The sequence below is a fragment of the Gopherus flavomarginatus genome, chromosome 17 (genome assembly GCF_025201925.1).
Source record: "Gopherus flavomarginatus isolate rGopFla2 chromosome 17, rGopFla2.mat.asm, whole genome shotgun sequence".
NCBI lineage: Eukaryota > Metazoa > Chordata > Testudines > Testudinidae > Gopherus > Gopherus flavomarginatus.
This window is the reverse complement of record NC_066633.1, coordinates 17803832-17818632: the sequence shown is the minus strand read 5'-3', so window position 1 is coordinate 17818632 and position 14801 is coordinate 17803832. Positions and strand designations below refer to the sequence as shown.

At 47.3% G+C, this 14801-nt stretch overlaps 1 protein-coding gene across 1 annotated transcript in view; it reads right to left on the bottom strand.

The window, feature by feature from the left end:
* WHRN (whirlin) overlaps positions 1-14801 on the bottom strand; it is a 103172-nt gene that overhangs the window by 44850 nt on the left and 43521 nt on the right. Inside the window, 1 exon segment of the mRNA XM_050926458.1 lies at positions 11976-12101. Within this exon segment, the coding sequence (XP_050782415.1) occupies positions 11976-12101 (126 nt within the window).

Sequence of the window (14801 nt, the reverse complement as noted above, 5' to 3'; positions counted from 1 at the left end):
ACAGTTCAACAAACATCTGCTCAATATGCAGCGGTGGTCAAAAAAAAAGGGAACAAGATTTTGTGTAAAGCCAACCATACAGAATACCTCCCAAACTGTTCTACAGGTTGGATATTAGGAAAAACTTTTTCACTAGGAGGATGGTGAAGCACTGGAATGGGTTACCTAGGGAGATGGTGGAATCTCCTTCCTTAGAGGTTTTTAAGGTCAGGCTTGACAAAGCCCTGGCTGGGATGATTTAGTTGGGGATTGGTCCTGCTTTGAGCAGGGGGTTGGACTAGATGACCTCCTGAGGTCCCTTCCAACCCTGATAGTCTATGATTCTATGATTCTATGGATCAATTCTATGCCCTCACCCTGAGCACACCTTCAACTGTGGTCACTCTCATCTCAGAAAGGACACCAGCAGAAATAGAAAACGTTCCAGAGGAGGGCAACAAAGAGGATTAGCATCACAGAAAGGCTTCCAGGAAAGGACAGATGAAAAAGGTTAGGACTGTCACATTTAGAGAGCAGACATAGGAGAGGGGAGGTGGCAGAAGTATCCAAAATACTGAATGAGATTGAGAAGATGAGTCAGGTGCTTCTCACTTACCCTCTGTCATAAGAAGAGAACAAAGGGCATTCCATTAAATGGAAAGGCAGCACATTCTAAACTGATCAGAGGAACCCAACTGGGACTCCGTGCACGATCTGTGGAACTCTGTGCCGCAAGTTAGCACAGAGGCTAAAAAAGGCATTTATAAGAGCTAAAGGCACAGTACTGTAACGTTATATTCTGTGCTCTGCGCTTAGCCTACTGGGTGACCTTGAACAAGTCACCTCACCTCTATGCCTCAGTTTTCTCCTCTGTAAAATGGGGATAAAGATACTGACCTCCTTGGTAAAGTGCATTGAGATCTGTAGATATAAATTATTTTATAGCCATATAAAATAAGTCCCTGAGTTTTTCATGAGTAGATCTCCAAGTGCTTTACAAAGGTCAGAATCATTATCCTCACTTTACAGATCGGAAACTGAGGCACAGGGAAGTGAAGTAATTTCCCAAGATCACCCAGTAGGCCAGTGTCAGAGCCAGGAATAGAACTCATGTCTCCCAATTCCCAGGCCAGGGCTCTAATCAGTAGACAACAGTGCCTCCCCTTCTATAGTTAAAACTGGAATAAAACAAAATCTGTAAGGGATATAAGCCCTCATGCTTCAGGTCACGAACAAACCAGTGTCTGATGGGGGTAAGGCAGAAACTTTCCTTGTGAGCTGGTTATTCCATAAGTGTCCAGTGCCTGCTACAGATATAGAGCCCCAGTCTCTTCCTACGTGCAACTCTCCTGGAGTCAGAGTTAAACTGGGGTAACGCCAGCATGAGCTGAGAATCAGGCCCAATGTTTCCTGAATTCTATATAATGGCAGGTGTGTGTTGGAGACAGATTCTGCCTCTCCCATCTCTGCAAAACCACCCCATCATGTGCCATTGCAGCAGAGGGCATCTGACAATTGTCTCTCTCTAGCAAACAGGTCCGGTGCAGTAACCCAAACCTCATTCACGCAGCCCATGTAAAAATGGCATTTTCCAGCCATTAAGAGTCAGACTGTAACAGCACCCACAACAAGGGCTTAGTCAGCAAAGACCAATGCAGCTGCTCCTCTTGGCTGGATCATTCCCCTCTTCTGAATACCACCTCCTCCTGCATCTTGCCTGGAAGGAGCTCAAAGTGCTTTGACAAGAAGCATCATTATTAACCCCAGGCAGCAAGAATCTCCCATCATTGAGTTCATGGCTGTGGAGAGGATCGTTAGGGTTAGCTTACTGATTAACGAAATGTCAGATAAGCTAAGATCAATCTGCTTTACTGACCAGAGAAAGAGTTAATATTTTCCCCAGCCCCGGGAAGCAGTTTTCAATCTGTGTCTGCTCCAGAGGATGAGCTTCATTTGAGTTATTTGTATAGGGTGCTGTGTTTACGACAAGCAAGAGATTAATATATCTCACCCCCTTTTTCGCCTCTGCGTTCCATACAATACCATTCCGGGTGCCAGTAGACTGTAAAGTACAAATAGTATTAGACCCATAATGTGAACTACTGTTTTGTACTCCAGTGCCTAGCAACATTCATATATAATGCTCAGGAGAGGATCCCACAGGCACGTACAAAAACCCCCAGCCTTGAACAACTTAACTCCTTGGTAAATTTCCACAATAAAGCTTAACAGAAATGGAAAAGCATGCACGGAGTTTGGTTTCTAGCTCAGCGTAAGCATCCTGGTTCATTTTATAATACTGGCTAACAGGATGGTGGTAAAACACCAGTAACAGCTGATGCCCTGTGTGGTAGCAGCCCCACCAGCTATGGAGCTGCTCGGAAGAAAGGACTGGTGCAGATGAGGCCAGAGACTCACTCCAGACCACACCAGGAGTGGGACATGGATCACTTGCTGGAAGATTCTCTGCACCTGGAGGTCTTTAAGCCATGATTTGAGGACTTCAATAACTCAGACATAGGTTAGGGGTTTGATACAGGAGTGGGTGCATGAGATTCTGTGGCCTGCATTGTGCAGGATATCAGACTAGATGATCATAATGGTCCCTTCAGACCTTAAGTCTATGAGGAGTCTGAAATAGAACTCAGGTTTCCTACCTCCCAGTACTCTTTGTCACTGAGCTGAGCCCACTAGGACATCGGTGCTGGCAGTACCAGGGGAAGAAGAAAGCTAATAGTTGAAACAAAGCCTCTGAAAGGCAGTGATACAAAACGGAGATGGTGACTGGTGGCCTGGACTCCTAGTTCCCCACATTTCTGCATGGCTTCTTGCTGCCTCGCCTGAGAACAGCAGTACAGGGTTTGGAGCAAGAGGCTCATAACAATCATTCACCTTGCCCAAACTTGCTCTGTTCCCTCCTCAGTTTTCTCCAGTGAAAGGTGCTCCAGGATCAGGCACTGAGTTTCTACACTGGCTCTGGAAGCAGATAAAGCTGAATGTGTCTAAGCTGGTGAGATACAGAAACCAGGCAAACTGGAGAAAGAGCTGCAGATGGGGTCGGGCAGACAGCAAACTTGGCAGCCCCGCTACTTTGTTAGAGTGAGTTTAACTCACAAATGTCATGGGTTTTGATGTTCTCAGAGAGCAGAATTCACAAATCAGCACAAATTCCCTTCACACACCACTGGCTTTAAACCAACGTTCAGAAAATTCCTAACCACCATAGAAACAACTAGGGTAAATTACACAACAGTCTAACCGGGTAAGACGTCGGGATGAAGAAGCCTTGAATTAAATGTGCAATGAGCATCATCTCCTGGGCCCCCCTTTAATGCACTGAGCAATCCATACTGGAATGGAGTTTTGCTGCTAAAATAAAGAGTGTCTATGGCACTGCAGTACTAAAACAGTGAAAATTCAAGTTCTATTGAGGAGTTTTATTGCAATTATGAATCTTTAATAGTTTTTCATATCAAGTATTAAATTTTCATTTTTTCTTGTACAAGACAGACATGCAGTTTTAATGAGCCATCATAACTATTTCATAGAGGTTCAAAACACCAGCAAGCCCTTTTCATAATAAGGAGTCTAGGGAGGGGAGCAGATAAAGGAAATGAAGGAGACCCAGCGCCATGATTAGATCTGGCATTACAGGTGCCGGAGTAGATGCCCGTGGTGGGGTGCAGCACAATCAGTTTGTGCTGTTATAACAGTGCCTTAGGGTGACAGGAGAAGACCGTCTTAGCCAGCAGTTTCTGGTGCTGTTTTGTGTGTGGTCCAGCAGAAAGGACACTAATTTGGACTCAGAAGACCTAGACTCTTGTGGTCTCTGCCACTGATGTGCTGTGTAATCTTTGACAGGTCATGTCATCTATCAGCAACCTGTTTCACCTCCTGCTTGCCCTTTGGCTATTTAGCTTATAAAATATTCAGGGCAGAAACTGTTTCTTACTATGTGTTTTGCATAGTGCCTACCATCATGAGGCCCCAATCTCCATTAGGGCCTGTAAGTGCTACTGGAATAATAATAAGAGAGGAGAAACTACAGGCAAAATACATCTATCAGTTATAGAGCCAGTACAATAATTACTGATGAAAAGCAAGTGATGGAATTCTTAGAAAAACTGGGCATACACAAATCACTCAGCCCACGTTATACACATTCTTGCCAGGGATTTTACTAATTAACACCAATAACCATTTTTCATAAACCAAGGACAGCTAATGATTAGTGAAGAGAAAATGTAGTGCCAGGTTTGGTTTGGTTTTTTGAAGTTGATCCTGGCAATAACTGTGCTGTAACTCTAGCTCCAGTAAGGGGAATAAAGGCAGAATAAGAGAAGTATTCAGAGAGAAAAATCACTGCGCTGGACATTGTTGGACAGATTTTCAAAGGGCTCATCACACTGGGTGTCAACAATGGGAACTGCTAGGAGCTGAGCACTTTTGAAAATCTGCCCCAAAATATTGGTGCTGAACACTATCCATAGAGGGCAATGGAACCAGCAAGGTGAGTTTATAAAGAGCAAATCTGGCTGGACAATCTTGGTGGCTTGTTTGGAGAGAACTGCAAGATGACTAGATCAGGGGTCAGCAACCTTTCAGAAGTGCTGTGCCGAGTCTTCATTTATTCACTCCTGATTTAAGGTTTCGTGTGCCAGTTACACATTTTAACGTTTTTGGACGGTCTCTTTTGATAAGTCTATAATATATAACTAAACTATTGTTGGATGTAAAATAAATAAGTTTTTAAAAATGTTTAAGAAACTTAATTTAAAATTAAATTAAAATGCAGAGACCCCCCCCACAGAATTGTGGCCAGGATCTGGGCAGTGTGAGTGCCACTGAAAATCAGCTTGTGTGCCGACTTCAGCACGTGTGCCATAGGTTGCCTACCCCTGGACTAGATGAAGGGAGATGCAGTGGATGGAATATAGATGGATTTCAGTAAAGAACTGGACACTGCACATTGCAAAATTAATTCAAACTGGCTTGGGGAGGACTGAACATGAGCGAAAAGACTTGAAACGGAAAGGTAATGCTAATTAGCATTTAATTGATCTGGGAGCAAGGTGGCTAATGGGATGCTACAGGAGTTAGTGCTAGGACTGTCCTCATTTAACATCATTAATATACCAAAAGATGAAGGTGAAATGACATTAATATCTACTAAACTAGAAGGGGTTGCAAACCCCAGCCAGGATAGAGAACTAATACAAAGACCTAGAGAGATTCAAAACATGGTCAGAAAAGAAAAAAAAGAAAAAAGAATCAACTTGGAAGAATGTGATCTAATACATAAGGAGATGTCCAGTGGAAGGCAGGAATATTGAATAGACCTAGAGTGATGATGGATAGCAAATGAGATCAATGCATGTGTCATCTGGCACATGCAAAGGCATCACGTGGCACAGCAGGGAGGTCATGCCCCCTCTCTGTGGGCCTGGTGCAGTGAGAAGCTTTCCATTCACTTCACAGAGCTGTGATTAGCCTCTATATGCAGCTGCTGACCAATCACACCTGGAATACTACGGTCTCTGCTGGGTGCCGCGTTACCAGGAGGTGACCGGAGTTCAGAAAGCAGGAAAAGTGACCGGGGGCTGGAGGGACTGATTTATGAAGTAAGATTAGGAGAGCTAACGCGGTCTAGCGAGGCAAAGGAATAACTAAGGAGGGGCAGTCTACCTGGATGGGAAAGGAATTATTTACAGGGATTCTCAGAGTTAGGCTGTGACATTTCAGTCTATATGATTTTATAAAAATATGCTAATGAGTGAATTTAATGTAACTGGAATATACTTCATGCAAGAGGTCTCTTGTAAAGTATCATTACAAAGCTTATAATCTACTGGGTGTGGTCATCCTATTTGTATAAACGTATCACTCTTGTATCTGAAACTAGAAATATGAAATATTACTCTGAGGGCCTATTGTAATTATGCAAAGTGTGGGCCATTAATGGTGGTTTGGAATCTTGATGGCTCCCATCAGCCAGGACAATTGACTGCAGATGGCTGTTTGCAGGCAGGCCTTCCTGTGAGTCAGGCTGGGAGGAATGAAGGCTTGAAGTCTTACAGTGACATGTGATCATGTCACCTGAACTGGAATCCATCTTTAACCTGGTGCTTTCATTGAGAAGAAGGGGGTGGGAATCCAAAGAGGGATAAAGGATTCCTGCCTTATGCAAAAGATACATAAAGGGGTGGAACAGAACAAAGAGGGGAGAGGCACCATCATGAGGAATCCCCTAGCTACCACCTGAGCTGGAACAAGAGCTGTACCAGGGGAAAGAGTTGTGCCCAGGCCTGGAAGGTGTCCAGTCTGAGGCAAAAACTTACTGAAGCATCTCTGAGGTGAGATTATCTGCATACCGTTTGATTAAACAAAGATTTGCCTGTTTTATTTTATTTTTCTTGGTGACTGACTTTGTTCTTTCTGTTACTACTTGGAACCACTTAAATCCTACTTTCTGTATTTAATACAATCACTTTTTACTCATTAATTACCTCAGAGTATGTGTTAATACCTGGGAGGGCAAACAGCTGTGCACATCTCTCTATCAGTGTTATAGAGGGCGAACAATTTATGAGTTTACCCTGCATAGGCTTTATACAGGGTAAAACGGATTTATTTGAGTTTAGACCCCATTGGGAGTTGGGCATCTGCGTGTTAAAGACAAGAACACTTCTGTACGCTGCTTTCAGGTAAACCTGCAGCTTTGGGACAGGTAATTCAGACCCTGGGTCTGTGTTGGAGCAGACGGGAGTGTCTGGCTCAGCAAGACAGGGTGCTGGGGCCCCGAGCTGGCAGGGAAAGCACAGGCAGAGGTAATCTTGACACATCAGGTGGCAGCTCCCAAGGGGGGTTCTGTGATCCAACCCATCAGATAGGGTTAACCATTATCCTGGATTTTTCATTAAAGAAACTTATTGAGGCAGGTTCAGAAAAATGTGTCAAAAGTTTCATGACAAGATAAACAAAATATGACCTTGGGTATAAATATTTCAATGTTGACCATTTATAACAATCAAGGCTGTTTTCTTGACAGCTGAAGAGCTCTCTGTTTCATGGCTCGGGTGTTCTAATGTTCTGAGGCTAGTACTTCTGAATTGCAGTAGGATTTTAATTAGCTGGGAGTGGGCTTTCACTGAATGCTTTGCATTGTCCATGTAAGGATTAGGAAGCCCTTAACAAACCCTTTGCCCCTGTGAATGCGTACTATTGGGCTTTGGGGGTACCTGAAGCACAGAGAGGCTAAGAATGATGCTTTCAAGACTAAGGCCATGTCTAAATCTAAAGTTTTGCAGCGCTGGTTGTTACAGCTGTATTAGTACAGCTGTATAGGGCCAGCGCTGCAGAGTGGCCACACTTACAGCAACCAGCGCTGCAAGTGGTGTTAGATGTGGCCACACTGCAGCGCTGTTGGGCGGCTTCAAGGGGGGTTCCGGGAACGCGAGAGCAAACCGGGAAAGGAGACCCGCTTCGCCGCGGTTTGCTCTCTCGTTCCCGGAGCCACCCAGCAAACCGCAGGGAAGGAGACCTGCTTGCTCGGGGCTCCGGTAACGAGAGAGCAAACCGGGAAAGGAGACCCGCTTCGCCGCGGTTTGCTCTCTCGTTCCCGGAGCCCAGAGCAAGCAGATCTCCTTCCCTGCGGTTTGCTGGGTGGCTCCGGGAACGAGAGAGCAAACCGGGAAAGGAGACCCGCTTCGCCGCGGTTTGCTCTCTCGTTCCCGGAGCCACCCAGCAAACCGCAGGGAAGGAGACCTGCTTGCTCGGGGCTCCGGGAACGAGAGAGCAAACCGGGAAAGGAGACCCGCTTTGCCGCGGTTTGCTCTCTCGTTCCCGGAGCCCAGAGCAAGCAGATCTCCTTCCCTGCGGTTTGCTGGGTGGCTCCGGGAACGAGAGAGCAAACCGGGAAAGGAGACCAGCTTGATTACCAGAGGCTTCCTCCTTCCACGGAGGTCAAGAAAAGCGCTGGTAAGTGTCTACATTGGATTACCAGCGCTGGATCACCAGCGCTGGATCCTCTACACCCGAGACAAAACGGGAGTACGGCCAGCGCTGCAAACAGGGAGTTGCAGCGCTGGTGGTGCCCTGCAGATGTGTACACCTTCAAAGTTGCAGCGCTGTAACTCCCTCACCAGCGCTGCAACTTTCTGATGTAGACAAGCCCTAAGAAAGCACAATGCCCACTGGGTCTCTTGGCGGCTCAGGCAGCGTTCAGCTCCTTTGAAAAATCCGGCCACAGGAGCTGAAATTTACACATTTAAACCCCTCTTTGTGCTCTCCTCATTTGTTTATTGTCTCCATTGGCTGCTTTTCACCAAATACTGTTGGTCTGTAAGTGACTTGTCCCAGGTCGCACAGGGAACCTGGGGCAAAGCTAGGAATGAAATCCACACCCCCTGAATCCCAGTCTTGTACCTTAACCATAAGGCCATCCTTTAGATGCCTGATACTTGCTGACTTCTTCGGTGAACACTTAATAGGACTGGAGTTAATGATCCACTTATAAAATTATCATTCACCATATTAAATATAGCTGAGGGCAGACAACATAGTTTAATATGCATAGAGATATCCTGTAATTTAGGACCTTATCTAATGCCAATTGACGTCAATAGGAGTCTTTCCATCAGCTCCAGCAGATGTTGGATCATGCCCCTAGGGAATGGAAGTCTTTCTATTTGCCTGGTATAACCCGTTACTTGGAAGAACTTGTTTAACTTCAGTTTCTTTCCACATCTTAGAATCATGTCTCTCTGTGCCTCTGCCCGTGTTAGCTTAGGGAGTGTGCATGTGCATTCTTTAGTCTAAGTATCATCCTATGTGGATAACAACAAGCCAGAGGCCCCTTTCTGTTCCTCCCTCCACCAAATATTCCCAAATTTACAGCTTGCAGTGTACGCAAATCAGGGAGAAGGAACTATACACAAGCATGCAGAACCTGGTATTCAGCAAAGCGTCAGGCTCCTGGCACGCACAAACCAGTTACAGGAAAACAGTACAGCGAGCCGCAAGGCATAAAGAATCAATAAGCAGAGATGTAATGTAAAAACAATGCTCGCGGCATGAAGCCTTGCACAGAAAATGCTGCCACCTCTTAATCCTCACCTGGTCAATGTGGAAGAAAATAACACAGAATTAGATGGTGCATTTTTATAGAAGCTTCTCCAATTATTTCCTTCCCTATACTGCCTGGGAGATGAAATGATAGGTAGAGAGAGAATGCTGTGTATTATAAATGGAAATAATCAGAGAGGGTGATAATAGAAGGCTGTATTCTTGGTATGGCAACTATTATTTTTTCCTATACGTATCCCTTGGCCCAGATGTTCCATTAGCTGCTCTGGCCTCCTGGCTGAGCTAGGAAAGCAGCAATTTTCTCTGGGTGGTGACGGGGGGTGGTTGGGGGAGCTTGGTGGAACATGGAGGCATCGATTATGAAAATAATCTCAGGGAATGGAAACCAGTTCCCCTCCCTCTCCTGCCATTAATCTTGCAGTGTTTACAAGCGGGAGCCTGACAGGTCGGTGCTGGGAACACATAGGTTTGATCTCACCTCAGCCCAGTGACTTGCGTTATGTCCGAAAGTGGCACGTCTGTTTTCTTTTTACTTTGGGGGAAAAAATGCAGCTGCTGTGCCATGGTAAATACGAATGGGGTAAAGTTGCTGCCCTGAGATTTCAGCTGCCATGGAGCACTGTTCCTGCTGCCCCTCATGTACATGAACTAGGGGAAGTATCAATGTCTCCACAGGGCCAGGGTTGTGCTGTTATCTCAAAGAACGGCTGTTTTAAAAGATCTGTCATGTAGGCAGAGTGGTTCCAAAGGGAGAAGCCCACAATCCCAGAGGCCATATGACAAGGGTGGTATAAGAACTGAATAGAATGGGGATGGTTCAGTGCTGGAGGTTTGTAGGGACAGCTGGGAGTAGAAAGACTGAAGGAAGATTAGCTCACAGTCTATGTACGGTACCTACCTGGCCCCCAGCATGGCATTATCAGAGCACCTCACAATCTTTAATGGGTTTATCTGCACAATACCCTCTGTGGCAGGGCAGTGTGATCATCCCCAGCGTACAGAAAGGAAACTGAGGCATCAACAAATTGAATGACTTGCCCAAGGTCACACAGGAAGTCTGTGGCAGAGCAGGAATTGAACCTGGATCACCCAAATCAGCCCCCCTAACCCTTGGCCCATCCTTTCTCTCCAGCTTCCACTCTCAGGTAATTTAGCACACGCTGCAGTAGTATCAGAAGGGCAGTGCCGGGAGGATGTGGGATGAGTGCTCTGCTGCAGAAAGTTTAGCAGTGGGGTAGTGGGAGTAATTTGCCAGCCCATCACAAGGGCAGTGGGATCAAGGTGGATTACACCTTGATCCCTGATAATTCAGGCCTTTGTCAATGTCTTGAGGGAACATAAACAGCTGATCACAAGGAGTTTGTTATCCACCAGTCCTACACATTTCCAAGGGAACCCCCCACAACACCTTACCCTCAGTCGCTGCTGAATAGCACCAAAATGGAGATGAAGAGCATAAAGTTGTGACCCTGAGGAGATGGGCCATTTTGAGAAAGGCCAAACAGAACTGGGTTGTTTTGAGCAGCACAGCGAGAAATTACAACCTGTAAAACCTGCTTCTGAAACAAGTTCCCAATCAGAGGAGCTACGGACTATTCCAGAGTCCAATGTGTCTCTTAACAACTCCTTTACAATTTTCCTGTTTGATATTAAATCATTATCTATCGCATCTGCCATCAAAGCCTGAGCCACCCGCTGAGCTCCTGCATTTCCCTTGCCGAGACCTCTCTCCTGGCTAAGGACTGGGCTCAGGGAGTCCCTTGAACCAAGCAGAAAAAGGGCTTTGCCTTATGCTACCTCAGCAGTGACCGTGCACCAAACCCTGGGCATGAGGGCAACCCAGCTGCAGAGAGAATGCCACGGGAGGTGCTGTAGCTGATCCTCTCAGTCCTTGTATCTCCAAGACAACCGCGAAGCAGGCATTGGTGACCAGATGTTCCGATTTTACAGGGACAGTCACGATTTTTGGGTCTTTTTCTCACATAGGTACCTATTACCCCCCACCCTCATCCCGATTTTTGACCCTTGCTATCTAGTCAGCCTAGTTGGTCCTAACAGTAGGAACTGAATATGGCGATGCGGAAGTGGCCAGAAGCAGAGGCAAGTCGCATCAATTTAGGCTGCCTGCAGCCGCGCAAAGGCTCAGCCCTGTGTTTGCCACCTACGGTGCCGATCGTTAATGGAGATCACTCTTGCGAATGTCACCCAAGTGGAAGGAAACCAACACAGACATAGTGTCGTGCCAGCTGCTGCTACTGTGAGTGCAGTCCCCCTCCCCCCGGAATCACTGTAGCTAATGCAGACTCCCAAGGAAGTACTGAGAGGAAGGATTCAAAACTGCAGCTCCAAGTGGCTAGCAATGACAGGTTTCTCTGATCAGGTTGGAATGAGAAAGATGCACTGGGGGGCCGGGGGCACCAAGCCCAGTCACTTTAATAGAAAAAAGCCTCTTCTCTTGTAGCACGGGGAGACGGGAGAGTGACACTTGTTTTTCCGTCCAGACCCCAGCCTAGCTCCTGGTGGACAGACTTCCATTCGGATGAGAAACAAGGTAGCACGGGGAGTGCACTAGTGCAGAACGGCAGGTGCCGCCTGCTCCGGAGGGGCTGCGTCCATTGTGTACGGTGCCCCTGCCCCCATCCCTCCCCTGCTGTGGCAGCTCTTGCAGACTGTTTTTAACAGCCCAGCGTAAAAAATCATCCTGTAACCATTCATCCGTTCAGCAGGAGCAATACCCAGCGCTAGAGGGATTGCTTAGGCGGACTCCTAGAGGCCCAGTGCAGCGGCTGGGTTACTGTGTCAGCAGCACGAGCACAGAGACTCACATCGACTTGAGAGCCTGCTTTCTAAATGCATTCCCAGCTCCCAGGTGAGCCCCAAACCTACCCCCCACTTCCGCGCTCGCGGCTCACCTTCAGGCCAGTGCTTTCCGCTTCCGAGCCCTTATCCACCCCGGTGATGTAAATGCCCAGAGCATATTCTGCTCCTCCTCGAATCATGAGGCCCAAGGACTTCCCTTCGTTCAGCACCAGGTTCACCTGTGGAGAGGGAGAGCTGGTATTTACGGAGCCCTGCAAACATGCCCCGTACTTTACAGGTGCAGGGAAGAGGCACTGCCCCTACCCCACGTCTCAGACAACATGGTGTCCAACCACTGGCCATCTAGGCACTACATCATGGCTCGAGGGAGATGGTGTTTAGAGGACAGCGTGTACCTAGAATCGGAGAATCTAGCTGCTTATGAACTGAAAATGTGCTCCTCGTACAGGGTATGAATCAGCCCCTTTGCTATGAGGAGAAGAGAGGGGGGAACGTCTCCCCAGCTGCCTCTAGCCATCTCTCCGGCAGCCCCCGAATGGTTCTGGGGTGCTGTGGGCGCAATCTGAGCAGCGGCTGTCCCTCCTCTGCTACAGGCTGTGACCATCCATCCTAACGCAACCCACAGAAGCAGAGTAGGAAGATGTGCAAATGGAGTGAGAAACTGTTGGAAGAGTACCTGAAACAGGGCTGCCTCTCCGCTACTCAGACACCTCTGGCACATCCTTTTGCTGTGCCACAGGCAGGATACGATTTGCCCTGGTGAGGGTATAGAGGAGATCAGAGCAAAAGCTAGCCCTGAAGAATCTAAAAGCCCTGGACTTGCCAGGAGCTCTGGATGGGATGAGGGTCAGCCCAATCTGCATGGCCTGGGACCCAAGTTATGCAGAAAGGCAGAGGCAGGCTCTCTGGGGACCTCAGAGTAGATTTTCAAAATGGGAAAAAGCAGAATTTACATGGATACCTGCTCCCATACACTGGGAAAGAGTTCAGAACTTAGGGACCATGATGTAAACATGGCGGGGAGGGGGGTTAGGAGTAAATAGGGAAAGAAATGCAGAAGTGCTGCATCCAAAGGGTAACACCACCTCTTAGGAGCTACCTCCATGAAGTGACCCAAGGAAAGGGCAGGGAAGAGATCAAGAGATGTCTGCATGTGTTCTGGGGCGAGGAGACAGGGAATCAAGTAAACAAAAAAAGCAGAAACCTAGAGATGTAGATGGCCTCAGGATTGAGGCCCTTGACTAGAATACAGATGTGGGTTCAATTCCCAGCTTTGCTACACAAACCCTGGGCAAGTCATTCCATCTCTCGGTGCTTCAGTTCCCCACTTGTAAAGCAAGGAGAGCAATTCTGACTTTTCTGTTGCTTTGGAGCGAGGCCTGTCTCTAACTATGTGTTTGCGCAACGCCTTAGGATAAGGGAAAACCTCCTCCACTGGTGCTACCAAAACACAAATCCTTGAGACACACACAAGGCTGGCAGGGTGGGTCAAACAGCCTTAGTTTCCCTGCTCCAACAGCCTCCTAACTAATAAATGATGGAGAATAACCACACTCAACATACAGCCGTATATCACCTCACCTTCAAAGCTCTCCCAGCACTTGACACTTACTAATTAACCCCTCCCCCCACCTCACGGGGTAAGCAATGATTATTGTTACCTCTAATGTATAAAGGGGGAAGCTGAGACACACAGAAATAGTGTAACTTGTCCATGGTCACACACAGAGTCAGGAATAAAACTGGGAAGAGAACCCAAGCGTCCTTGCTCTCACATTTGCTTGTTCTAGAGATGCTTTCTGAGCCGGAGTCTTGGCTGGCAGAAATCTGTGTAGCTCCACTTTGATGGAACTGGGCCAATTCACAACAGCAGAGGATCTGTCCCACTGCCCATGTTCTTATGTAAACATGAGATTACAAATGAGTTACACACTCTTATATGGGTTATGAACTTGACTGAGAGTTCTCTCTCCTCTTTATGCCAGCACATAGCCTAGGAGTCAGACCGGAGCAGTAGCTACAAAGAGGCTCCAGGTGACCTCTTCTTCCAGAATGACACAATAAAGGAACAGCAGGATGAAAAGAGGTCCTCAGAAAGGTGGGGAAGGCCTTTGGATCAGAGGTCCCCGCAATATCTCGTGCCACTGTTAGTGAAACAGGTACTGATCTGCAAAGCAAAGGCTGTGGCCTCAAAGCAGAGTGAGGCAGAGATGAATTATGCAGTAAGTAATCTCTTCCTTTCTCCCATACAAATGTCTGTCCTGCATATTACGGAGGGGAATTACAGAGCATGCTCAGAAGTCCAGGGGGAGCCACTGGTCCTAACAGCAGCAATGTGCTGCTGCTCCTGGAACCGTGAGGGCAATTGCAATTATTTTACTAAGGAAAAGGGATTGGGGTAGGAGAAGAAAATCAGCTCCCCGATCCTCACTTAGGCAAAGCTCCCATTGATTTCAAAGGGTGCAAGCAATGCTCATTTCTAAATCACAGGACGGCGTGATGGGGGCTGGGGGTCTATTCTCAGCTCTCCCACAGACCTCCCTCCCCAGGCAATTTTGGGTGCCCAGCTTGAGCCAGCTCACTGTATTTCAAGTCTGTCAGGCATTTTTATAGGGCCAGATTTTCCAAAGGCTCAGTACCCACAGTTAGAGCCAGACTGTCAAAAGTGCCAACGGGTAGCTGGTGTGTGTTTTTAAAATCTGACTCACAAGTGCTGTGTGCCTTCTGGGTCCTGGCCTGGTCCCCGTATCTACTGCGTGCACCTGAGTGAGACATCACACGGGAGTTAACTCTGTGTTTGCGCAAGGGCTTCAGGATCCCCCTGCACGTGTGTGGTGTTGTTATCACTAATGAATAATACAAACACAGACTCCACCCTGCTCAGGGACAGCTGGCACACATGCTGCAACAGACAGGTG